Genomic DNA, 24,096 nt, shown 5'->3' with positions numbered 1-24,096 from the left:
TGGCCCCCGGCAAGCGCCATTGGTTCGCGCCAGGGGGCGTGGCCCTCGAGTCTCCTCATTGGCGGAGAGCAGCGAGTTCGCTTAGTCGCGCCGCAGCCTAGGAGATAGACGGGGGCACGCCCCCTACGGTGGGCGGGGCTTGTCGCCGTCCTGAACGGCAGCGATTGGCCGTTCGGCGCTGTCAATCCGCAGCTGGAGGCCCCAAGGTGGGAAGAAAGAGGAGGGTCGAAGAGAGAGGAAAGGGAGCGTGGAGGACGTGTGGTTGCTACAAGTGCTGAGGATTTTGCAATCGGCCTCAGCAAGGGGCGGGGGCTGGGTAAAAGAGGGAGGAGCCAGGAAGCCTTGGGGACGGACTCAGGGGTTCTGGGCGCCCGTGTTACAGCTAGGCCTCAGCGGGTGGGCGGGGCCTAACCCGTGACGCCACGCCCCCAGAGGAGAGTTTACTATAGAGCAGGGAACCATAGAGATCCTTGGAGGACCCGCCAGCCTAGAGCGGCCGGCACGCGTCGCTCCGAGTGCGTCTTCCGTTTCCGCCAGGACATTAGCGGTTGGTGAGCATCATGGCAACCGTGGTGAGTGTTGGCGCGGGAAGGGCTGAGCCGCGAAACCGCGCTGTCCAGTCTGAGGGAGGAGGAGGTGGAGGCTCGGCCTCCCGGCTCTGAGGAGGGGGCCCCAGGAGGCTGGACTGCCGCGACCGGGGGAGCTGGGGGCTGGGATCTCCGCCCGCCGAGTCCGCGGGCGGAGGCGGCTGAGGGGGTTTGACTCCCGGATCTGCGGGGAGGAGGAGCTGGGTGCCCGTGCGGCTGGGTCTGAGGGGGCGAAAGACGGAAGGGCCTGGGTCCCCGATCCCAGCTGTGACCCCGCCTCCCAGAGTCCTCCGGGCGTGACGTGTGTCCCGGCGTCGTGGGGCTCTGGACGAGGGCCGCACGTGCAGCCCTGACACACGATGAATGGCAGGGGTGTGAGCGCCAAGCAACGATGAGGCCTGGCCGTGGACGCTGGGCGCGGGGTGGGGGCGGGGCATGGGCCCCGTCTTCTGAGTTTGGGGGTGATGTCCCCTCTCCGGGCTCCCCCCCCACGAGGACTGGTGGTGATGTCCCCTCTCCTGGCTCCCCCCCCATGAGGACTGGGGGTGATGTCCCCTCTCCTGGCTCCTCCCCCATGAGGACTGGGGGTGATGTCCCCTCTCCTGGCTCCTCCCCCACGAGGACTGGGGGTGATGTCCCCGCTCCTGGCTCCTCCCCCACGAGGACTGGGGGTGATGTCCCCTCTCCTGGCTTCCCCCCCCCACGAGGACTGGGGGTGATGTCCCCTCTCCTGGCTCCTCCCCCCACGAGGACTGGGGGTGATGTCCCCTCTCCTGGCTCCTCCCCCCCACGAGGACTGGGGGTGATGTCCCCTCTCCTGGCTCCTCCCCCATGAGGACTGGGGGTGATGTCCCCTCTCCTGGCTCCCCCCCACGAGGACTGGGGGTGATGTCCCCTCTCCTGGCTCCCTCCCCCACGAGGACTGGGGGTGATGTCCCCTCTCCTGGCTCCTCCCCCATGAGGACTGGGGGTGATGTCCCCTCTCCTGGCTCCTCCCCCCCCACGAGGACTGGGGGTGATGTCCCCTCTCCTGGCTCCTCCCCCCCCATGAGGACTGGGGTGATGTCCCCTCTCCTGGCTCCCCCCCCATGAGGACTGGGGGTGATGTCCCCCACCACCACCACGAGGACTGGGTGAGCGGGAAGACGCCCAGCAAGGAGAGGGCTTGTGGCCGCCCGGTGGCCGGGAAGACTGAGCCCCGGCCCCCCAGAGAGGCTGCTTGCCTGGGTGGGTGCCTCACGCTCCCTCCCTGTGGAAGAGGAGATTGTGGAGAGCAAGGGGCCGTGGGGACCAGCAGGGAGGACCGGGTCAGCGTGCTGGCTTCCTTTTCTTCTCTCTCCTTAGGAAGGATCAGAAAACAGCTGCCCCGGGACCCACTGCCTGGGTGTTTTTTTTTTCTGTAACAGCGTTATTAAGATATAATTTATCTACCATACCATTCACCCATTTGAAATATGCAATTCAGTGGCTTCTAGTGTGTTTGTAGAGCTGTGCAGCCATCCCCACACTGTTTTAGAACATTGCCATGACCTCAGAAGGAAACCCCACAGCTCTTACCAGTCACCCTCAGTACCTCCCACCACCAGCCCGAGGCAACCACTGTTTGCTTGTTCTAGATATTTCATATAAATGGAAGCATACAATATGTGACCTTTTTTTTTTTTTAAAGATTTATTTTATTTATTTGAAACACAGAGTTACAGAGAGAGGTAGAGACAGAGAGAGAGGTCTTCCATCCACTGGTTCACTTCCCAGATGCCGCAGTGGCTGGAGCTGTGCCGATTGGGAGCCAGGAACCAGGAGCTTCTTCCGGGTCTCCCACGTGGGTGCAGGGGCCCAAGGACTTGGGCCATCTTCTACTGCTTTCCCAGGCCATTAGCAGGGAGCTGTATCGGAAGTGGAGCAGCTGGGACTCAAGCCGGCGCCCATATGGGATGCCGGCACTGCAGGCGGCAGCTGTACCCTATGCCACAGCGCTGGCCCCACTTCATTCCTTTTTATGGCTAAACAGAACCCGACGGTGTAGATGTTGTGTTTATTCCTTCCTCGGTTGATGAGCATTTGGATTGTGTCCATCTCTTGGCAGCTGCAAATAGTGCTGCCGTGAACACGTGTGAACGTGTTTCCAGCGGCCATCCAGGGGGCTCCGTGGTCGCCCTAGGTGCTGGGCACTCGTCCCGCTGCCCTGTGTGAGGAGGGATCTGGCTGGGTGCGCCCTTGGGACATCTGGAGACTTGGGAGGCCTCGGCTTTCTGAGCTCCTGTTGGGTGGGCTCAGCACCCCGCGTGGGGTTCACTCACACCAGGTCCTGTTGGGTGGGCTCAGCACCCCACGTGGGGTTCACTCACTCACACCAGGTCCTGTTGGGTGGGCTCAGCACCCCGCGTGGGGTTCACTCACTCACACACACCAGGTCCTGTTGGGTGGGCTCAGCACCCCGCGTGGGGTTCACTCACTCACACACACCAGGTCCTGTTGGGTGGGCTCAGCACCCCGCGTGGGGTTCACTCACTCACATACACGGGGTCTTGTTGGGTTGGGGTTCACTCACTCACACACACCAGGTCCTGTTGGGTGGGCTCAGCACCCCGCGTGGGGTTCACTCACTCACACACACCAGGTCCTGTTGGGTGGGCTCAGCACCCCGCGTGGGGTTCACTCACATACACGGGGTCTTGTTGGGTTGGGGTTCACTCACTCACACACACCAGGTCCTGTTGGGTGGGCTCAGCACCCCGCGTGGGGTTCACTCACTCACACACACCAGGTCCTGTTGGGTGGGCTCAGCACCCCGCGTGGGGTTCACTCACATACACGGGGTCTTGTTGGGTTGGGGTTCACTCACTCACACACACCAGGTCCTGTTGGGTGGGCTCAGCACCCCGCGTGGGGTTCACTCACTCACACACACCAGGTCCTGTTGGGTGGGCTCAGCACCCCGCGTGGGGTTCACTCACTCACACACACCAGGTCCTGTTGGGTGGGCTCAGCACCCCGCGTGGGGTTCACTCACTCACATACACGGGGTCTTGTTGGGTTGGGGTTCACTCACTCACACACACCAGGTCCTGTTGGGTGGGCTCAGCACCCCGCGTGGGGTTCACTCACTCACATACACGGGGTCTTGTTGGGTTGGGGTTCACTCACTCACACACACCAGGTCCTGTTGGGTGGGCTCAGCACCCCACGTGGGGTTCACTCACACCAGGTCCTGTTGGGTGGGCTCAGCACCCCACGTGGGGTTCACTCACTCACACACACCAGGTCCTGTTGGGTGGGCTCAGCACCCCGCGTGGGGTTCACTCACACACACCAGGTCCTGTTGGGTGGGCTCAGCACCCCGCGTGGGGTTCACTCACATACACGGGGTCTTGTTGGGTTGGGGTTCACTCACTCACACACACCAGGTCCTGTTGGGTGGGCTCAGCACCCCGCGTGGGGTTCACTCACACCAGGTCCTGTTGGGTGGGCTCAGCACCCCACGTGGGGTTCACTCACACACACCAGGTCCTGTTGGGTGGGCTCAGCACCCCATGTGGGGTTCACTCACTCACACACACCAGGTCCTGTTGGGTAGGCTCAGCACCCCACGTGGGGTTCACTCACACACACCAGGTCCTGTTGGGTGGGCTCAGCACCCCACGTGGGGTTCACTCACTCACACACACCAGGTCCTGTTGGGTGGGCTCAGCACCCCGCGTGGGGTTCACTCACTCACACACACCAGGTCCTGTTGGGTGGGCTCAGCACCCCGCGTGGGGTTCACTCACTCACATACACGGGGTCTTGTTGGGTGGGGTTCACTCACACACATACCAAGTCCTAACGGACAAGTGGGCTGTGAGCCTGGCCCTGCGTGGGGCTCACGCATAGCAGCGCCAAGAACATCAGTCCGGGGATCTCCCTGCGAGGGTGTGGCTGCACAGGGAGATCAGGTCACCCCGGGAGGCCTTGGGAGCAGCCAGGCAGGGGCAGGGGTCAGGAGGGCCTCCGGCGAGGCTGGCACTTGCTGTCAGTCAGCGAGGGTGCCCGGAGAGCGGCGTGCGCTGAGGGCTGGCCAGCACGTGGCCGCCCCATGGCAGAGGGGAGCAGGAGTGCTGTGTCAGCAGGCGCAGACCACGGGCAGCCCGAGTCCTGCTCTGCACCTGTGCACGGCGTCTGTCCTGGCGGCTCACGGCTGTGAGGTGTGAGAGGGCTTCACGCGTTCACGCTTGCCGGCTGCCTCGGGCACCGAGCTGTGAATGAGACAGACAGTATTGGCTTCCCGGGGAGCCCCCACCCCCACTCTGCCCGGTGGAGTGGGGCCCCTGAGCGTGTGGTGTGTCAGCTTCCCATGGATGGAGCGGGCAGGGGAAACTTTCTCACGGAGGGAGGGCAGGGGGCCGAGCAGGAGCTGGCCAGAGCCGGGGCCCTGGAGTCTTCTGATGCCTCTTCCTGTACCCCCAGACGGCCACGACCAAAGTCCCAGAGATCCGCGATGTGACCAGGATCGAGCGCATCGGTGAGTGAGCAGTCAGGAAGGGGCCCGCCCCCAGCCCCACGCCCCCCACCCCGACAGCCGAGCTGCCGTCTGCGAGAGGACCCCAGGTTCCAGAAGGGAGTCGGCCGCACTGTGGCCAGCTTGGCTGCCCTGCAGGGGCTCCTGAGGACGCTTGCCTGGGAGCCTTGATCACGCGTGTTTGCGGAGCGGATCCTGCCCTGCACCCAGCACGCACTGCGGTGTGTGTCCCCTGTGGGGACGCAGGACCAGGCAGAGCAGACGCTCGGCCCCGGGGGTGGGAGGGGCGGCTACCCTGTTCCAGTGGGGGTGGCTGAGACTCGGGGCAGCCACGTCAGCCACGTCTGGCCCCAGCGCACAGCAGTCAGGCCGCAGGCTGGGGGTGGGGTGGGGTGGGGCGCAGCCCTCACAGAGAGCTCTGCTCCCAGGGCAGGGGTGCAGCTCAGCAGGTGCCTCCCCGAGAGGCCGCACAGAGCTGTGGCTCCCAGCACGTGTTCTAGAAGCTCCTGGCTAGCTTGCCCATCTCCCGCCTCCCTCCCAGCCATGTGGCTGCAGAGCAGTTGCTCTGTCTGCTGTAGGATTCCTCGCACGGAGCCCTGACCGTGCAGGGACTCGCCCTGCTTTGCCTGCCCATCAAGGAGCGAGGCACTGTGGGATCAGAGCGCCCAGGGAGCAGCTGCCCTTGGGGCGCGCATGGCCTAGCATGAGTCAGCAAATGCTTGCTTTAAGAGCTGATGGTCAGCTTTTCCCAGTCACAGCGAGCAGGCCATATGGAATGAATGGGCGGGGCTTGTTTCTATAGAGCTTTATGTACAAAAAACGGGAGGTGGCCCTCCCTTATCTTAGGAAGCCACGGGAATCTCGAGGTCACCTCACTGGCTGTGTGGCTCGGGACCTCTCCCACTCCATAGCACTGAGGGCCTGGGCTGCTGTCATTGATTGCATTGATTGGCCCCGACATCCCATACGGATGCTGGCTCAATTCCCGGATGCTCCGCTTCTGATCCGGCTCCCTGCTAATGCACCTGGGAAAGCAGTGGAAGATGGCCCAAGTGCTTGGGCCCCTGCACCCACGTGGGAGACCTGGAATGAGCTCTTGGCTCCTGGCTTTGGACTGGCCCAGCTCTGGGTCATTGCAACCATTAGGGGGGTGAACCAGCGGATGGAAGATTCTCTCTCTCTCTCTCTCTCTCTCTCTCTCCCTCCCCCTCTCTCCCTCTCTCCCTCTCTCCCTCCACCTCTCCACCTCTCCACCTCTCCCTCTCTGTAGCTCTGAAAGACAGAGAAAGAGAAACTCTATCCCCAATCCACTTCCCCAAGTGCCTGCAGCAGCTAGGACTAGGCCAGCCAGGAGCCACCAGCTCCACTGGGTCTCTGATTGGAAGCGCGGAGCAGCCTAGCCCTCCAGGCCACCACCCTGCCCCAGCTGCAGCCCTCGTTTCACAGGATTGTGTGGAAGGAAGCCAGCACCTGTGGGTGCTGTGTGAACTCTGCACCCAGAGCCATAGTTCCTGGTGGGCTCATGTGGTTAGTCAGGCCTCAGTGGCCAGTGTGGCGACCCCAGAGCGTGTGCCAGGCTGTCGGTAACCTTGCCTCTGTGTCTGCCCGCAGGTGCTCACTCCCACATCCGGGGACTTGGGCTGGACGATGCCCTGGAGCCACGGCAGGTAAGGCAGAGGGGGCTGGGGTTCAAGGGCTGCTCCATGAAGGCCTGGGCTGATGGTACCCAGGGCCACGGCGGGTGTGGGACTGTGTTATCTTCCAAACCTATGGCTCCACATTTACAAAACTTAGCCACATGTGAAGTTTAACTGATGTCAAAACATGGACATAGGGCCGGCGCCATGCTCAACAGGCTAATCCTCCGCCTTGCGGCACCGGCACACCGGGTTCTAGTCCTGGTTGGGGCACCGATCCTGTCCCGGTTGCCCCTCTTCCAGGCCAGCTCTCTGCTGTGGCCCGGGAGTGCAGTGGAGGATTGCCCAAGTGCTTGGGCCCTGCACCCCATGGGAGACCAGGAGAAGCACCTGGCTCCTGCCAGCGGATCAGCGCGGTGCGCCGGCCGCAGTGGCCACTGGAGGGTGAACCAACGGCAAAGGAAGACCTTTCTCTCTGTCTCTCTCTCTGACTGTCCACTCTGCCTGTCAAAAAGGAAAACAAACAAAAACATGGACATAGGGAGAGCTGCTTTGGCTTTTCCCAGAAGTCTTGGGCCCCGGTGTCTGCTTTGGTGTCCCGTGCCTGGATGCGGTAGAAATACAGCGGTCGCCCGGTGGGCGTCCCCTCATGGCTCTCTTGCTTCCACCCCGCAGGCCTCCCAGGGCATGGTGGGGCAGCTGGCGGCCCGGCGGGCAGCCGGCGTGGTGCTGGAGATGATCCGGGAAGGCAAGATCGCCGGGCGGGCCGTCCTCATCGCTGGCCAGCCGGGCACTGGGAAGACAGCGATTGCCATGGGTAAGAGGCCCCACCGGGCAGGAGCGCTCTTGGTCTCTGCCAGATGAGCCCCCCTTGTAAGTCAGGGTTAAACCCCTGACGTAAGAAAGTCCAGATGCGGGCCACTGGGGGCCTTTGAGCAGCTGCACGAAGTCTCCTATCTTTCTGCCTCGATGTCCTCTGCACTTGGTTCCATGTCAAGATCACCTCCTGTTCCAGGAGGGCTGCCTGAGCTCCCGCCTCCCCACCCACACTCCAGGCAGCAGGCAGTGAGGGCGGACCTCCCAGGTTAGCTCCCCGGGAGCAGCTCTCGGGAGCCAGGCATGCCTGTGCTTCTGTCCCGCCGGCCAGAACCTGGCCATGTGCCTGCACTCTGCTGCGAAGGTGGCTCAGACGCACACATCTTTGGATTTCTAAAGTTGGCCTGTGGCTGCCTCAGTGCAGTGACTGTCTGGAACTAAGGAAGAAGTGACGGACAGGTGCTGAACAGCCAGCCAGCAGCCTCCGGCCGCCCGCCAGAGAGCCGTCATCCTGTCACTCACAAGTGTCGCTCATCTCGGCGAACCCCTGTCCACCCTTCAGAGCCCTGCCTGGCACTGAGGGCTCCCTGAGCCCTCCTTCCCACTGCGCCCAGGCAGCGAGAGGCGCGGGAATGACCAGGTCTTAGGTCAGGGGGAAGCAGCGTTGTCTGGTGCCCTCCTGTGCTGGGCCTGAGGCCGCACGCTGAGCACACGTAGCCCCGCTGAGCTCACAGTGCCGGGAGCTCCCGGTCTGGGAGAGGCAGGCCTGGCCACAGGCCCTTCCAGAGTGACGCGTGCTGTCATGGAGGTGTCCCAGGGCAGGGGCAGCTCCCCAGAGGGGTCGACACCTGAGCTAAGACCACCGGAACACCGAGGGAACTGGCCCTGTGCTGGGCAGAGGCCGGGGGAGGGGCTGGGTGCTTGGGAGATGACAGGAGGCAGCCCCCGCCTGCCCTCAGGTCCGGCTGCAGACCCTGTCCCTGTGTGGTCGCAGGCTGAGTGACAGGGTTGAGTGCCCACCCCATAATCACGCCGTGCAGGCTGCCATCGTCCACCCAAGGTTTGGGAAGCAGCTGAGACTTATGGGATCCCTCAAGGCTCAGCGTGCTGAGCAGTGGGGTCCGGATTCAAACCCGGCTGCTGCCCACCGCAGGCCCTGAGGCCAGACGGCTCTTAGACACTGGGAGATGGAAGACGCTCGGCGAGGTTTGAGGCTGACCCCTCTGGCCGGTCGGGATTTGAGAGCAGGCTTCTGGCGCAGCCGGCTTGTCTCCCATCTGCCCTGTGCCTCGCGCCTCCCTCCAGCCCCCCTGCTCGAGGGTTCTGCCTGGCTCAGAGCCAAGTGCAAAGACGGGGTGGCAGTGCAGGTGTGGGGTGCAGACCGAGCCACTGCGTGGGACGCCCGCATCCCACGTGGACTGTGTGGTGTGAGTCCATGCTGCTCCACTCTCCCCAGCCAGCTTCCCGCCCTGGAGGCAGAGGAGGCCCAAGTACGTGGGCTCCTGCCACGCGTGGGGGAGACCTGGGGGGAGTTCCTGGCTCCTGACTTGGGCCTGGCCCAGCCCTGGCTGTTGTGGGCATCTGGGGAGTGAACCAGCAGATGGAAGACCTTGCTCTGTCTCTCCCTCTCTGTCACTGTGCCTTTCAGATAAGTAAATCTTAGGGAAAAGGAAGGAAAGAGACAGATGGCGCTGAGCGCCCCTTCCTGGGGAAGGAGGAGAGCTGGCTTGCCTGGGGAGCGGTGTCAGGGAGCTGGTGCCAGCGCCTGCTTACCCAGCCTGCCTCCCCCCAGGCATGGCCCAGGCGCTGGGCCCCGACACCCCCTTCACAGCCATCGCCGGCAGTGAGATCTTCTCCCTGGAAATGAGCAAGACCGAGGCGCTGACCCAGGCCTTCCGGCGCTCCATCGGCGTGCGCATCAAGTAAGGGAGGGGGCTGCCTCCTGCCAGCCCGCCAGCCCACTCACCACCTGCCCTGGCCGCTCACCTTTTGCCCTGGGGCTCCTGGAGGTTTTGGGTCGGGCTGTGCCCTGAGCTCTGCTCTCTGGCCAGGGAGGAGACAGAGATCATCGAAGGAGAGGTGGTGGAGATCCAGATAGATCGGCCGGCCACCGGCACGGTGAGTCTGCGGGTCTGCAGCCCGGCATGGGGGCGTGGCCTCCGAGTCCGTGGGGTGGGGTGGGGGCGGGAGCCTGGTGTGCTGGCAGGAGGGCTGGGCTCAGCGGCGGTGCTCGCCAGCAGTTCCCCGGGGCACAGGAAGCGGTGCGGAGGTGAGGGGCAGGGCTGGACGTTTCTCGTGGGTCCTCGCCAGCCACCGCTCACAGAACTGTTCTGCGGGATTCAGACACCTCAGTACCAAGCTACGCGGTGGGATTTGCTCCCTGGTTTTTTTTAACCTAAGACTTTTTTGAAACCTTTTTGGTATCAGATAGGTACAAAGAAACATAAAATAAACACTGCTCTAATAAATCAGGAGGAAACGCCTTCCCCCCCCAGGCAGGAACTGGGCCTCTGCCAGCGCCCCCAGCATTCCCCAGCCTGCCTCTGCTGCTTCCCGCCGTGGCCCGAGGCCCTGTTGCCGCTCCCTCCTGCGCCCACGCTGGCTCCCTTGTCTCCAGGGTTTTGTTACCCAACTCTGCATTCCTAGACGCTGTAGTAGCCCTGTCAGGTGTTTCTGCTTTGTGCCTGTCTGTCGGAAAGTTTCCCTTGATCTCTTCGTTTGTGGTTTACCTGTAAAGAAACCGTTTTAAACTGTGCAGTGTGGCAGAAGGACCCTCGATGTTATGTGACTGCCATCTCTGTCTAGTTCTAGAACTTTCCCCAAAAAGAAACCCTGACCCCACCAGGCAGTCGCTGCTCCTTGTCCCCTCCCCAGAGCCCCTGGCTGGGTGGGTTCTGGTCCTTGCATGTCAGTGGGACCCCGGGGTGGCCTTCGGCGTCTCCTTTCGCTCTGTGTGGTGTTTTGGAGGTTCTTCTGTGTGTGTCAGAGCCACTGATAGAATGCGGCTGGCCCCCTTCCCCTGACGCCCCTCTTGTTTTTCTGTTTGCTCCGTGTTGTTAGTGCAAATAGATTGAAAAACGGCCTTCTAAATTAGTTCCATCTCTTGGCAACTAAGTTTTGAATTTTAAACATATGGTAAAATATTTAAATTGGGGGCAAGCTCTTCCCAAGGTACTTATTTAAATTATATGCTTTGCCACACAGGAAATCCCTGGCTATGTGTGTCCTCCCTGTAAAAATGTGAACCGGCCGGCGCTGTGGCTCAACAGGCTAATCCTCCACCTTGCGGCACCGGCACACCGGGTTCTAGTCCCGGTCAGGGCGCCGGATTCTGTCCCAATTGCCCCTCTTCCAGGCCAGCTCTCTGCTATGGCCTGGGAGTGCAGTGGAGGATGGCCCAAGTGCTTGGGCCCTGCACCCGCATGGGAGACCAGGAGAAGCACCTGGCTCCTGGCTTCGGATCGGCGCGATGTGCCGGCTCCAGTGGCCATTGTAGGGTGAACCAACAGCAAAAAGGAAGACCTTTCTCTCTGTCTCTCTCTCACTATCCACTCTGCCTGTCCAAAAAAAAAAAAAAAAGTGAACCCCAGCGCTCCCCTAAGTCCTCCCTGCAGGCCCGGTCAGGATCCACTACTGGGGATGTAACTGAGAAACGTGAACTGCTCGTCTCAGGGCGGGCATGGAAGTGGTGTTTCCTTGTTTCTGCTTAGCTGGGTTTTCTCATTTTTTTAATGTGGGTCTAAAAGAGGAATGTTGGAGTGTGACCCTGTTGGCCAGTTTGTGGGACCTTGGAATTGTGGGATTTTTATTTTGTTTTTTAAGATTTAATTATTTGAAAGGCAGTGTTAGAGAGAGAGAATCTTTGATCTGCTGGTTCACTCCCCAAATGGCTACAATGGCTGGGGCTTGGTCAGGCTGAAGCCAGGAGCCAAGAGCTTCATCCAGGTTCGCCCGCATGAATGCAGGGGCAATCTTCCACTGCTTTCCCAGGCCATTAGAGGGGAGCTGGATCAGCAGTGGAGCAGCTGGGGCTCGAACCGGCACCAGTATGGAATGCCAGTGTCACAGGCAGAGGCTTAACCCACTGTGCCACAGTGCTGGCCCCTCTTAATAGGCTTTTTGAGGTGTGAGTGTGAACAGCTCTGCGACGTACAGGTACAACACTGCACAGGCTGCGAGTGTGCACCGTGGCCGGCGTTGGCCTGTGCTGTGGCGGGGAGCAGACCCCTCGCCCCCAGGAACCCCCGTGTCACACCCCTTCTGAGCTGTATCAGCAGAGGCCAGCACAGGGCTGCAGGCTCATCAGGGAGCCTTGGGCAGCACCGGGCCCTCTCTGAGCCCCTTCCTGGCTCATCTCCCCTCACAGGGCTCCAAGGTGGGCAAGCTGACCCTCAAGACCACAGAGATGGAGACCATCTACGACCTGGGCACCAAGATGATCGAGTCCTTGACCAAGGACAAGGTCCAGGCCGGGTGAGCAGGCAGGCTGTGCCAGGTGGCCTGGGTGGCCCGGGTGGCCTGGGCGGCGGGGACTCAGACCCCCTCCTTTCTTCCTCCGGCCCTCCCTCCCCTCCCACAGGGACGTGATCACCATTGACAAGGCCACGGGCAAGATCTCCAAGCTGGGCCGCTCCTTCACACGCGCTCGGGACTACGACGCCATGGGCTCCCAGGTACGCCAGGACGCTGGGGATGCCACGGCCCCTGCCGTTGGATGTTTCTGTTGCCTCTGTGACCACAGGGCCTAGGTCCTCCTGTCCCTGTGCTCCTGGTGCTCCTGGGTCTTGTAACCCAGACACGCTGCCCCTCACCCTGAGTGCCCTTGCGTGCCCCGTGGCTTGACCTCCCCTCCTGGGCCTGGGGTTTCTGAACGACCACTCTGGCCCCCAGACCAAGTTTGTGCAGTGCCCGGACGGGGAGCTCCAGAAACGCAAGGAGGTCGTGCACACCGTGTCCCTGCACGAGATCGACGTCATCAACTCCCGCACCCAGGGCTTCCTGGCTCTCTTCTCAGGTGAGGGCCCAGGCCTGGCAGCCCCTCCACTCCCCTGCTGCTGCTGGGAGCGTGGCTTGGCCCCCGACATCCCCCCCGGCCTGGGACACGGTGGAGACCCAGCCGGCACCGCTGGGGTCTGCTTCCTCTGTCGCCACCCGTCCTCTGTGCCCACCCTGTGGTCTTAGCCGCGTTGCCTCCCTGACTCTCCGATGCCGCCCCGACTCCTGCAGGTGACACCGGGGAGATCAAGTCAGAAGTCCGGGAGCAGATCAACGCCAAAGTGGCCGAGTGGCGGGAGGAGGGCAAGGCGGAGATCATCCCTGGGGTGAGCACCGGGGCGGGCGGGGCGGGGGGCCTGGCCGGGAGGGCGTGCCCTTGAACTCGAGCCCCACGCCGCCAGGTGCTGTTCATCGATGAGGTCCACATGCTGGACATTGAGAGCTTCTCCTTCCTCAACCGCGCCCTGGAGAGCGACATGGCACCTGTGCTCATCATGGCCACCAACCGTGGGATCACCCGGTGAGCTGGCCGCGGGGTCAGGTGGGGCCCCGTGGGCTGTGGGCTCCCAGCACTGCTGGCTCCGACAGGAAGCTGTGCCTTTCCCTGGAGCAAGGCAGGTGGGTGACCCGGGTGCAGGCAGCTCGCCCCGGGCCCGGGAAGCTCTTGGGAGTGCTGTGGACGTCTGAATCCTGAGGGAAGCGCAGCGACCTCTGGCCGACCCCGCACAAAGCACTTGGGCAGCGCATCCTCTGTGTGATCGTGGCCTCAAGTTCACCTGGCAAAACCCCTGGCATCTGACAGCCACCGTGCCATGATGAGTCCCGGGGATCTATGCCCTGGGTGTGGCCTTCGTGCCCGCTGCCTGCCTTCCCCACCCCTGTACACGCGTCAGCCATCAGCCTGGGAGGAGGGGCAGGGCAAGGAGCCCGCATTGCCTGGGATGTGGAGCCTGCACCAGCGCTCCCACCTGGCCCCTGCCCTGCTGGGACGCTGAGCCGTCACTGCGCAGCAGGGGGCCGTCAGTGAGCCCGGCCCAGCCGGGCGGGGCGCTGGGCAGTTTTGCCTGGCTCTTTGTCTAACTCTGGACCCTCAGGAGCAGCCCCGCGTCTCAGCCTGCTTCATAGTCAGGCCGTGAGCTGCGCTGGGCTTGGGTCTGGAAGGTCTGGAAGGTGGCAGACGGCTGTGAGTGAGCCGCCGCCGCCGCGCCTCCTCCGTAGCCAATTCTGTGCCCGTAAACCTGCTTGCCTGCGGAAAGGTGGCTTGGTGCCCAGGTCGTACTCGGCCTCTCACGGTCATTGCAGAGATGCGCAGAGCAGCGTAAGTTCAGGTCCCTGACGCCCACGTGCCCAGGTGAGGTTAGATGAGGCCGCGCTCTGCCTGCTGGCTTCAGCCCCCCTTCTCCCTATTAAGATGCTTGTGGCTTCTGTGTGTGGGTGCGGTGTGGTGTGGTGTGGTGATACACCAGCCGGCACTTGTGACACAGCAGGTTAAGCTATTGCCTGCAGCTCCAACATCCATCCCAGATGGGCACCAGTTCGAGTCCCGGCTGCTGCACTTCCGATCCAGCTCCCTGCTAATGCACCTGGGAAAGCAGCAGGAGATGGCCCAAGTGCTTGGGCCCCTCACCCCCCAGAGACAAATGAAGCCCCTGGCTTCTGGCTCTGGCCTGGCCCAGCCCTGGCCATTGCAGCCATTCGGGGAGTGAACTAGCAGATGATGTCTCCCTCTCTGCCTCACTCTGACTTTCAAATCAAATAAATAAAACAAATCTGAGGTATACCCAAGCGTGGTGCTCGAGTGCCATCCCGTGTTGCTGGGCAGGGACAGGCTGGGACACGCCTTAGAGAGACGGCGCTGCTGGCCGTGGGCTCTGTGCGTGACTCAGCAATGTGTACTAACACACCCCCAGGCTCTGTATGCATGATGGACAGAACTCTGTGTGAGGGGGCGTGTCCCCCAGCAGCCGTGGGGGAGTCCCCGCTGGGTGTTCGTGGTGACATCACAGAACACAGCTGCTGTGCCCGTCCTGGAGCCCACCGGGCGCCGGGCAGGGCCAGTGGGGGACACTCGGGCCGGTCTCTGCCCTCCCTGAGCAGGCGAGGGACCTTGGCACAGTAATCCTGGACATAGATACCCAGCCGCAGCTCTGTGGGGGTGGGGTTGACGCACTGGGGAAGGCTGCCGGCACCCAGTGACGCAAGCTGGGGCTGAAGGCCGAGTGGGGCCTGGCCCAGCGAGTGGGTGGTGGTAGACAGGGTGGGAGGGGTCTGAGGATTGGGACAGAGAGCAGGGTTCCGCACACGTCACCTGCTCGCCCTCCGTGTCGCCCACTCCCCAGGATCCGGGGCACCAGCTACCAGAGCCCCCACGGCCTCCCCATTGACCTGCTGGACCGGCTGCTCATCGTCTCCACCTCCCCCTACAGCGAGAAGGACACAAAGCAGATCCTCCGCATCCGGTGCGGGCAGGACTGCCCACCTGAGACTTGGGGACCCCTGGCTGCTGGGCCTGCGGGGGGGGCTGAGCGGGGCCTCCAGGCAGTAGCCTCATCCAGGGGACGGGGAGGGGGCTCCCGGCGAAGACCTGGATGGGAGCTCAGGAGGCCCAAGTTCTAGGTTATCTCAGCCCCTGCCTCAGTGGCTCCTGTGACCTCTGCTTTCTGTGGGTCTGGGACGCAGCTCCTCAAGTGACCCCGAGGGCAGGGCCAGCCCTGGCTGAGCCTTCTCACCCCCCCACCCCCGCCGTGCCCATGTGACAGGTGCGAGGAAGAGGACGTGGAGATGAGCGAGGACGCCTACACGGTGCTGACGCGCATCGGGCTGGAGACCTCGCTGCGCTACGCCATCCAGCTCATCACCGCCGCCAGCCTGGTGTGCCGGAAACGCAAGGTCAGCGGGGGTGTGGCCGGCAGTCCTAGAGGCGCTGCCTGGGTCTGTCTCCGTATCTGTGGCGCATCCCCAGGTCCCGGCAAGCATTTGGACCATGTGTGGGTGCCATTAGGTCCCTCTCTGGGTGAAGGACCTGAGGCGTGCAGGGGGAGCCCACAGCCAGGGGTGGCCGAGGCAGGCCTGGCACTTGGGAGACCTCGCCTGGAGCCCTGGCCTTGGCTGCCACTCGCTTGGCTGCCTGGGGTCTGTGTGCCTCCGGGAGGGGCCCACTGAGGACTTGGCCTCCCCAGGGCACGGAGGTGCAGGTGGAGGACATCAAGCGGGTCTACTCGCTCTTCCTGGACGAGTCCCGCTCTACGCAGTACATGAAGGAGTACCAGGACGCCTTCCTCTTCAACGAGCTCAGTGAGTGCCCGGGGCGGGCCGGGCCGGGCCGGGGCGGGGTGGGGGCAGCCTGGCCTGGGAGCGCTCAGGCTGACCACGGGGCCTCCTCCTCCCACAGAAGGCGAAACCATGGACACGTCCTGAGCCGAGCGCCGCCCTCTCCCCCCCCGTTTTCTACCAGAGTTCTGACACTGTGACTTTGTATAAAATGGTTTGGAAACTGGCCCTGGGGTGTGTGTGCGTCCCCAGAACCCACAGAAAGACACCCAGCCTGCAGATGGAGAAGTTTTATTGGGAGGGGAGGAGCGGGGCACCTGCTGGCTCCACCAGTGGGGGTGGGGCAGGAGGTGGGGCCTAGGGGCCTCAGAGGAAGAGGAGGCCTGGGAGGTGGGGGAGGTCGCAGGCCAGGGGCTGAGCCCGCGGACCCCCACAGTCGGAGCTGCTGAGGCGGCAGGGCCCACAGCGACAGCTGAGGGCCACGGGGAAGGACACCTCGGGGTCCACGCCAGGTGGACAGCCGGGGAGGCGGATGGAGGCGAAGCGCAGCTCGCGGTACGTGCACACGGGCTGGGGCACGGGCGGCAGGGCGGCGGGCAGCACCCGCACCTGGAGCGTGGGGGAGCAGCGTGGGCTTCAGAGCCGCCCCCTGCCCCCATCCCAGATGCAGGTTCCAGGGCAGCCTCTGCACCTGCCCTCCCGTACCCCCCCCAGCTGACTCCAGTGCCCCAGCCCCTGCCCAGGCCAAACCACCCCTCCGCGATGCTCACCATGCTGGGGCAGTAGCCGGCACAGATGCTGGTGGTGAAGGTGATGCAGACCGGGCAGGCCTCGTTCTCAGCGGCCAGGGTGGCGTTGACGGGCCGGCACAGTGGGCGGAGTGGCCCCCTGGATGCCTGCGCCCCGCCCGTGCCCAGCAGCAGCCACAGCAACAGCCCCTGGGGCAAGGCCAGTGCCTGAGCCCTTGACCCTGAGCCCTTCTCTCCTGTCCAGGGCACTCAGGGACAGGGGCCCTGCCTGACATCTGCCAGGGCTCACTCCACAGCCCCAGGGACACCCCCCCCCCCAGGCACTCCCCCACCTGCTCCGTCCTCCAGGAAGCCCGCCGGCTGGCACAGCTTCCTGGAGAGGCCAGCTCCGGCTCATGCCACTGCGGCCTGGGTGGAGCTGGAAGGGCCCGGGCCTTGCAGTCTTACCTGGAGCGTCCCCATCCCGAGTGCCGCCCCTGCTCATCTACCTGGCTTTATACCCATGGGCTGTGGAGGCGGCAAGGCCACCAGGTGGGTGGTGGCAGCATGCTGGGGTAACCTGGACACAAATCCCCCTGGGGGCGAGAGGCGGACAAGGTCAGGGAGGTGAGGAGCGCCCGGCACAGCATCCCAGCCCTCCCGGTGGCTCCCGCGCCACAGGCCATGGCGAGGTGGCCACAGACTCAGTCCTCGGTGCCAGCGGCACGGGCCCACTGTGGGTGCAGAGTCCTGCCGCTGGCTCGAGGCCATCCTGGTGCGGTCCAGCCTGGCAGGCGCATGGCTGCCACTCTAGACTGCACAGTCCGAGAGGGCCTGCGCCCCGGCAGGAGATCCAGCCGGAGCTCCGCGCCTCCCGCAGCCAACCCTAGAATCCGGACGCTCCAAGCGCTCCCCAGAACGCGTGCTTTATGTTTAACTCTTGGACGGGGGTGAGCCCTGGCCCGCTCTCTGGGCTCAGTCCCTCCTGCCTCGAGCCAGGGGCGTGTTCAAGGTTAGCCCCGCCCACGCCAACAGTTGAATGGGCGTGTCCCAGTCCAGTTGCCCCCAGACGCTGTCTCTGCGGGCTCGGGCGAGTCCCAGGCTGGGCTGGCCCCGCAGGCAGGTGCACTCACACGAGCTCCGGCTTCCCGCTGCCATAGCGGGAGCTCTCGGTGCTGTAGGCTTTGGGCGTGCTGTAGATGCCCGGCAGGGGCCTCCAGTGGGGACCTCCCCAAGGCGCCTCCAGAGGACAGGAAAGGTCGAGCCGGCGCAGTGGGTGCGGCGGGGGGCAGAAGGACTCCCGAGCCAGGGGCAGGGCCCCGCGGTGCGGCACAGCCGGTGGCGCGGGGCCGGCGTGGGGCACGCGGACCCGCGAGGGCTGAGGGAAAGGCGGACATGGTGCCTGCTGCGGGCCGTGGGCCCAGACCCGGGGCGTTTGCTCGAAGTTCCAGTAGGTCAGCGAGTCCTTGCGGGGGTATCCGGACAGCTCCTTCCTGCGGGAGGGGGCCGCATGGGGAGGGCACTGCTGCATCTGCGGGAGGAGGCTGAGGTTCCAGACCACCAAGCCTGCATTCCCGGGACAGGACACATTCAAAGGCGTCGGGGACCCCTTGGGAAGGGCCCGGAAACAGGACTGTCGCATTCTTGGTGAGAGAACCTGGGGGCTCAGATACGGAAGAGGGCCCTAAACCCAGATCCTGAAGCCCACCTGCGGAGGCTGCCCAGAGATGCCACTGAGGACCCCGGGGGGCTAACGGGTAGAGGCTGTGCTCTGAGCTTCGCTTCCTGCGTGAGCAGGACTTAAAACGCGGGTACCGAGTCTGAGAAAGAGCCGGGGTCCCCGGGGCCTAGGTGGGGGTCACAGGCTCACTTTGTGTAGCAGCGGAAGTCCCGCGCGGTAGTGGTCAGGTAGGGCTGGTGTCGGTTCAGGACGCCCTGGTCAGACACCGTGAAGGGCTGGCCAGCCAGCTCCGTGTTCCTGGTCCAGGGGATGAGGGCCTGAGGAAGATCGCAGTGGGAGGAGTGTGCAGAGGTCTGTACCCGTCCCGGGCCCTGGGTCCCCACGCAGAGGTCTGTACCCGTCCCGGGCCCTGGGTCCCCACGCAGAGGTCTGTACCCGTTCCGGGCCCTGGGTCCCCACCTCAGAACCCCTATCGTAGATCCCCAGCTGTGGGTCCCCGGAATCTGAATCTTCCCTGATCAGTCCCGCGCCAGGGACTTTAACCTGGCTCCCCAAACCAGAACCCTTGCCAGTCACACCCCCAAGTCCAAGGGATTCAAGCCCCAGCCCCAGCAAATCTCGGTTCCACCCCCAGCGCCGGCTTTCTCTGCCAGAGCTCTGCTGCTTCTTGGGCGTCAACTCCACTCCATCTCTTCCTCCCCAGGAAGGCCTGATGCCCACCTCCCACCCCGACCCCTCTGGGAATAGTCCAGGCGCACTCCCTACCTACAGGCCGGCCACCTGCGAGCCTGGATTCCGAGTCCTGGTCCCGCCTCAACAAGTCCACGCAACTACCCGGCTCTGTAACCAGCACCCCCCACCCCAGCTATGCCCCTATGCCGGCCCCGAATCTGTCCCGCGCTCGGCTACCTGCGAAGGGCCCCCCCGGAGGTGGTCGGCGAGCTCCAGGGGCTGCGGCACGCCAGGCGAGGGGGCGCGCAGCGGCGCGGGGAGCCAGCCCGGGTACTTCGCTTTCGTCTCGCTCTGGATCTCGGCGGTCCCCAACAGGTGCCAGCTGCAGTGTCTGAGCTGTAGAGAGGCGACCCAGGCACCCGACGTAAGGGCGCGGGGGGCGCACGTGCCTGGCCCTGCCGTCTCCAGCGCCCCAGGGCCTCACCTTTTCTCCTAAAGACTTGATCCCCAAGGTGCGCGTGGGGTCCGCGGGCTGCGGGGCCCGGGGCTGCGCCAAGGGCCCACCGTGAGTCTTGCGCACGTGCGCCGAGCCCGTGGTTGTCTCCCATATGTTAAAGACTTCGTCGAAAGCCCCGATGGGCCAGTCCTGCTTCGCGGCTGGGGGCAGGGGCCCCGCGACTGTGCACTGGGGAGACGGCGCCGTTTGGCGGCTCGAAAGACTCGGGGCTGTGCTCCCGCTCCGGCTTCGACCTCTTCCCCTCGGTCCGCGGCCCTTCCCCGCTCCACTCCCTGGCACCCAGGTTCCCCGCTCCTCCTCTCAGACTCGGGTGGATTACGAGGCCGAGCCCCCAGGCCCCTTCTCAGCACCCAGCTTTCCGGATCCCAGGCTCGCCCCCCAGCGGGGGTCGGCTCACCTGCACGCTGGGCGGGGGGAAGGGCAGGGAGGGGATGTGGTGGTGCGCAACGCCGCTGCTGGTGAGATGCCAGCTGGGCCGGGACCCAGGCACCTCAGTTCTGGAGACGGGGGACCATGGGGGGCCGTAGCGCAGCGCCAGGGTCCGCCCAGCCATGACCCGCCCCGACCCAGAGGCCAGGCGGGAGCAGGCTTGTTGTCGCTGTTGCCCTAGGTGACAGAACCCGCCCACCCGGAGCCCAGCCAATGAAAGGGCCCGCAGGCAAGTGGATGGGCAGAGCGAGACAGAGGTGTGGGGACTAGGGACAGAGATCCCTAGAGGGGCACAGAACGGGGCTGGCGTGGGGGTGGGGACAGAGACAGAGGAAGAGAGAAAGGGGTCGGAGGGGGAAAGGGAGGTGCGAGGGAGATAGACCCCAGCGAGGGAGCAGCAGAGAGAGGGGGAGAGGCCTGGGAGGGCCAGGAGGCACAGACCCCCAAGAGAGGCAGAGACCCCTCTGAGCCCACCAGGGTCTCTGAGAAACCCGGCTCTCCTGTGGGGCACAGCCCCTCCGGGCTGCCTCCTCCCTCTGCCAGGCCGGCCCACTCCCCGGGGTAACGATTTCCAGACGCCCCGGGACCCTCCCATGTGCCCTGTGCCTGCAGAAGGAGCCAGCGTCGCCGGCCTGCCTTTGATTTGGTTGAAAACTTCCACCTGGATGTGTGTGTGGGGGCGGGGGGGACGAAAAGGGAAAGACCTGCAGAAAGTCGAAATACAAAGGGAGATACCCCAGCCAACAGAGAGAGAAGGACCTGGCCAGGGCCGGCAGGCAGCTACCGACCCAGAGACGAGAGACGCAGGAAGGTAGAGGGACAGGGAGCAAGGTGGCAAAAAAAAAAAAAAAGGCACAGTGGGACCCACAGATCTAGAGCAAGGCCGTGCAGGAAGAGACAGCCAGGCCTGGGGGCCAGTCTGTGTAGGGGGGAAGCTACGTGTAAGGCAGACAGGGCTGTTGGAACCACAGGAAGGGGCACCATTCGGAGGAGGGGGTGGAGTCTGTGCCACAGCTTTGGGGTCGGTCTCCGCCTCCGCGGCCCCCCAGCAGCCCAGCCCTCCCACAGCCTGGCCCAGGATCCCACTGGCACACACCTTCCCCCCAACCCCTGCCCCGTTCAGCCTCCTGGCTCCTGTTGGATTTTCTCAGCCCTACTCAAAGCCCCTCGGTGTCGGCTGAGCCCCGATCCCAACCAGGGTGCAGGCCGACTGGTCGGAACCCCGTGTCCTGCTCCAGCCAGACAGCGTTGAGTATATATAGTGTTTCTTCCCCAGTGCGGGGTGAAGGTTGGGACAGGGAATGGGGGTAGAAACCTGACTCCAGCTCTCTGCTCAGGGGTGACCTCCCCAGCAGCCTGGCCTTGTCCAGCTTCCTTGTGCCGGTCCTGTGATGGGAGGCTCACTACCTCAAAACAGACAACCGCCCCCTCGGACGGAGCACAATTTCTCATCTGAATCCCCGCCCCCAGGCACTGAAGCGTCCTGCTCTCCTGGTGCTGGCCCCTGTGTCCCGGGCTCTCCCCTCCCCCATCCACTTGTCCTTCTTTCCCAGGTGGGCAAGCTGAGACCGAACGATCGGTCGGCAACCTAGAACCGAGGGTCTCTGCCGGTGGGATCCACAACAGCCGATGCGAGGGCTCGCGTGTCAGGGCCGATGCACGGGCAGCGCTCGGTGGGTATTGGCTGTTTTCATTGTGAATCCCCTCCGTCCCTCCAGGAGGACCCCAATCCATCCTCGGGACCCTGTGTGGTGTCATCACTCCTCCCGCAGCTGTGATTTTGCGGCCATTCCGGCAAGTTCCCACACGTAGGCCCTTGGGCAAGCCAGGCCGCCGCTGAGGTCCCTCTGCACAGATCCAGTTCTCTTCACTCTCCTCCGCGTGGCCGGTTCCTGGGCTCCAGCCTCAGGCCCGGCCGCCCCGGCTGAGCAGGGTACAAACACAGGCAGTGTCGATTCGGATCCATCGCCAGCCCACGCGGCCCTGGGCATCAGCAGTCAGCGCCCGCACGTACGACTGTTTGGCCTTGCACTCGGACACCCAGTGCCTCCGGTCCACGCCCCGGCAGCCCCCACCGCCCCCGCCGGGGCCGCCTTCCCCGGGGCCCTCAGCTTTGCAGCGGGTCTCGAAGAAGTACTGGCGGAGGGGACTGCCGCCCGCCGCAGGCACCTCGCCCAGCACCTCCACCTCGCGCCCGCGCAAGTCCACAGCCGTCCGGCGGTCGGTCACCCAGCCGCTGACCGCGTCGCACACGGCCAGCTCCCCCCGGCGACTCGCTGGTGCCGTCTCGCTCACCCCACGCCGACTGCGGTTGGCCGGGGCGCTGGCCGGCTCTCCAAAAGCCCCCGCCTCCAGCAGGAAGAGCAGAGGGGGCCCTGAGGGCGTGCCCCTGGACAGGGCTACCCGGGGGGACAGGAGGTCCCACTCAGGGGCCAGAAACGGGGGCAGTGTTGAGGGCGGGGGATGGGGCTCCATTGGGACACCGGGGAGGAGGAAGAGGAGGAGGAGGACAGGGAGGGAGCATGGGAGGTGGGGGAGCATCTCTCGGAGCACCTGAAGACAGAGCGAGGGGACTGGGGTGAGAGGAGGAAGGAGGCACCTTCCAGTCCTGCCGCGGCCACAGGGAGCCCCTTCCCTCCCTCGGGACACTGGATCCATCATCATTTTCCAACCGCCATTCCTTAATTCCCAACAAGTGGGGGAATACAGGCTGAGAAGCCAGACTTGCCCCAGATCACACAGCACCAGAGAGGGGCCTGGAACGCTGTCTGGGTTGCGCTACTCCGGCCTGGCCTCTGCGCCCCAAGGACACCTGAGGCTGGCAGTGTGGAGGACAGACCGGGGAGACCCGAGTTCAGTCCCACACTGCCGCTAAGTTCCCTCCTGGGGGCGGGGGGCGCCTCAGTCTCCCTGTGGGAGACGGACCGGGCAGGGGCGTGGTACCGCAGTCTCTCCACCACATCCTAGAAGCCTGTGGCTCTGGGAAGGGGTGGTGTGGGGAGGCTGGGAAGCAGCCGCTGGCTACCAGACCTGTCAGCACGTGCTCCACCTCCGAGCTCCAGGGCCGGGGGCCCCTGTGGAGGACACAGCCGGCCCCTTCCTTCCTGACATCTCAGCAGAGGGGGGGGCAACCCCTGGGGGAAGAAGCAGAAAGGCAGATGAAGCGGGCAGGTGGGGGGAGTGGGCCTGGGCCCCTGATCACCCTCTTCCCAGGGTGCCCAGGAGCCAAGGGCCTGCCCCCTTCCCAGAGGCCCCCTTCCCTGGCCCAGGTGATGGCTCCTGGCTGGGATGGGAAGCAGATGGGCGCAGGGGAGAAGCGGGAAGGGGGGTGGCGGCAGATGGAGGAGGCTGGGAAAGATTACATTCCCCTCAGCCCATCCATCTCCCAGACGGGGCGCAGGCAGGGCTGGCCTGGACGCCCGGGTCCCCCAGGGCCCACACTTGAGAAGCCCGGGTCCCAGAGACTTCCTGGAATGTTCCCTCCTCACAGGACAGGCCAGGGCGCGCCCAAGACTTCTGCACATACCTGGAGTGGCTGCCTGCCCTGGCCAGGAGGTGGGGAAGCCGGCGGCCCGTGTGAAGAGAACAGGCCGACCCAACCACGGACAGGGAGTGCAGGTCCCCAGCTGCCGCCTCCCTCCCACCTGAGAGCCCTGGGTCCCCAGCTGCCTCCTCCCTCCCACCTGAGAGCCCTGGGTCCCCAGCACCTCCTCCCTCAGACCCAGGAGTCCCAGCCCCAGCCTCTCCTCCCTCAGACCCAGCAGTCGGGGGTCCCCAGCACCTCCTCCCTCAGACCCAGCAGCCGGGGGTCCCCAGCACCTCCTCCCTCAGACCCAGCAGCCGGGGGTCCCCAGCACCTCCTCCCTCAGACCCAGCAGCCGGGGGTCCCCAGCACCTCCTCCCTCAGACCCAGCAGCCGGGGGTCCCCAGCACCTCCTCCCTCAGACCCAGCAGTCGGGGGTCCCCAGCACCTCCTCCCTCAAATCCAGTTCTGGAGTTCAGACCCCTCCTCCCCGGTCCCCTCTCTAGGAGGTCTGGGCTGGGAGCCCCGAGTCCGGCGACCCCCGCCCGGGCACACTTCCCTGCCTCAGTTTCCTCCGCCAAGCCCCGCCCCCGCCGGCCCCGCCCCCGCCCCTCCCCACCCGAGGGCAGGGCGACCCGGACGCCGGAACCCCGGGGAGGAGGCGCCGAGCTCTTACCTGGGGCGCCCTCTCCGGCTCCCGGGGCTGCCCCTGGCGCGGCGGCGGCTCCTCCTCCCGCTCGCTG

The 24,096-nt window shown here is 64.6% G+C and overlaps 4 protein-coding genes across 4 annotated transcripts; 1 reads left to right on the top strand and 3 right to left on the bottom strand.

The window, feature by feature from the left end:
- Nucleotides 1-521: 521 nt before the first annotated feature.
- On the top strand, nt 522-16,055 carry RUVBL2 (RuvB like AAA ATPase 2). Its single transcript, XM_062176503.1, has 15 exons — nt 522-572; nt 5,034-5,088; nt 6,697-6,752; nt 7,398-7,539; nt 9,331-9,460; nt 9,590-9,656; nt 11,905-12,011; nt 12,118-12,211; nt 12,429-12,552; nt 12,765-12,859; nt 12,935-13,053; nt 14,873-14,992; nt 15,293-15,422; nt 15,713-15,827; nt 15,925-16,055. Exons 1-15 carry the CDS (start codon nt 561-563, stop codon nt 15,948-15,950), a joined length of 1,392 nt encoding a protein of 463 aa, XP_062032487.1. The 5' UTR covers nt 522-560; the 3' UTR covers nt 15,951-16,055.
- A 114-nt stretch (nt 16,056-16,169) lies between these two features.
- On the bottom strand, nt 16,170-17,184 carry LHB (luteinizing hormone subunit beta). The gene is made up of 3 exons (XM_062176515.1): nt 17,000-17,184; nt 16,574-16,741; nt 16,170-16,412 (listed from the first exon to the last, which is right to left on the bottom strand). Exons 1-3 carry the CDS (start codon nt 17,012-17,014, stop codon nt 16,170-16,172), a joined length of 426 nt encoding a protein of 141 aa, XP_062032499.1. The 5' UTR covers nt 17,015-17,184.
- A 476-nt stretch (nt 17,185-17,660) lies between these two features.
- SAXO3 (stabilizer of axonemal microtubules 3) lies at nt 17,661-19,994 on the bottom strand. The gene is made up of 5 exons (XM_062176508.1): nt 19,799-19,994; nt 19,369-19,569; nt 19,122-19,280; nt 18,402-18,529; nt 17,661-18,024 (listed from the first exon to the last, which is right to left on the bottom strand). Exons 1-5 carry the CDS (start codon nt 19,952-19,954, stop codon nt 17,661-17,663), a joined length of 1,008 nt encoding a protein of 335 aa, XP_062032492.1. The 5' UTR covers nt 19,955-19,994.
- A 995-nt stretch (nt 19,995-20,989) lies between these two features.
- NTF4 (neurotrophin 4) lies at nt 20,990-24,096 on the bottom strand. The gene is made up of 3 exons (XM_062176510.1): nt 24,030-24,096; nt 22,861-22,964; nt 20,990-22,383 (listed from the first exon to the last, which is right to left on the bottom strand). Exon 3 carries the CDS (start codon nt 22,369-22,371, stop codon nt 21,736-21,738), a length of 636 nt encoding a protein of 211 aa, XP_062032494.1. The 5' UTR covers nt 22,372-22,383; nt 22,861-22,964; nt 24,030-24,096; the 3' UTR covers nt 20,990-21,735.

This window comes from Lepus europaeus, chromosome 19, assembly GCF_033115175.1.
Source record: "Lepus europaeus isolate LE1 chromosome 19, mLepTim1.pri, whole genome shotgun sequence".
In the NCBI taxonomy this organism is placed as follows: domain Eukaryota; kingdom Metazoa; phylum Chordata; class Mammalia; order Lagomorpha; family Leporidae; genus Lepus; species Lepus europaeus.
This window is presented reverse-complemented; position numbering and strand designations above follow the sequence as displayed.

Excerpts from the sequence above, each read along its gene's own strand:
- RUVBL2 (XM_062176503.1), top strand. Across the intron at positions 9,657-11,904 it reads ATCGGCCGGCCACCGGCACG|GGCTCCAAGGTGGGCAAGCT; the intron begins GTGAGTCTGCGG and ends CTCCCCTCACAG. Across the intron at positions 13,054-14,872 it reads ACCAACCGTGGGATCACCCG|GATCCGGGGCACCAGCTACC; the intron begins GTGAGCTGGCCG and ends CCCACTCCCCAG.
- LHB (XM_062176515.1), bottom strand. Across the intron at positions 16,413-16,573 it reads CCGGCTACTGCCCCAGCATG|GTGCGGGTGCTGCCCGCCGC; the intron begins GTGAGCATCGCG and ends CCCACGCTCCAG.
- SAXO3 (XM_062176508.1), bottom strand. The coding sequence starts at position 19,954 with ATGGCTGGGCGGACCCTGGCGCTGCGCTACGGCCCCCCATGGTCCCCC. Across the intron at positions 19,281-19,368 it reads TCAAGTCTTTAGGAGAAAAG|CTCAGACACTGCAGCTGGCA; the intron begins GTGAGGCCCTGG and ends GCCTCTCTACAG. Across the intron at positions 18,025-18,401 it reads GACTTCCGCTGCTACACAAA|GAAGGAGCTGTCCGGATACC; the intron begins GTGAGCCTGTGA and ends CCCCTCCCGCAG.
- NTF4 (XM_062176510.1), bottom strand. The coding sequence starts at position 22,371 with ATGCTCCCCCACCTCCCATGCTCCCTCCCTGTCCTCCTCCTCCTCTTC.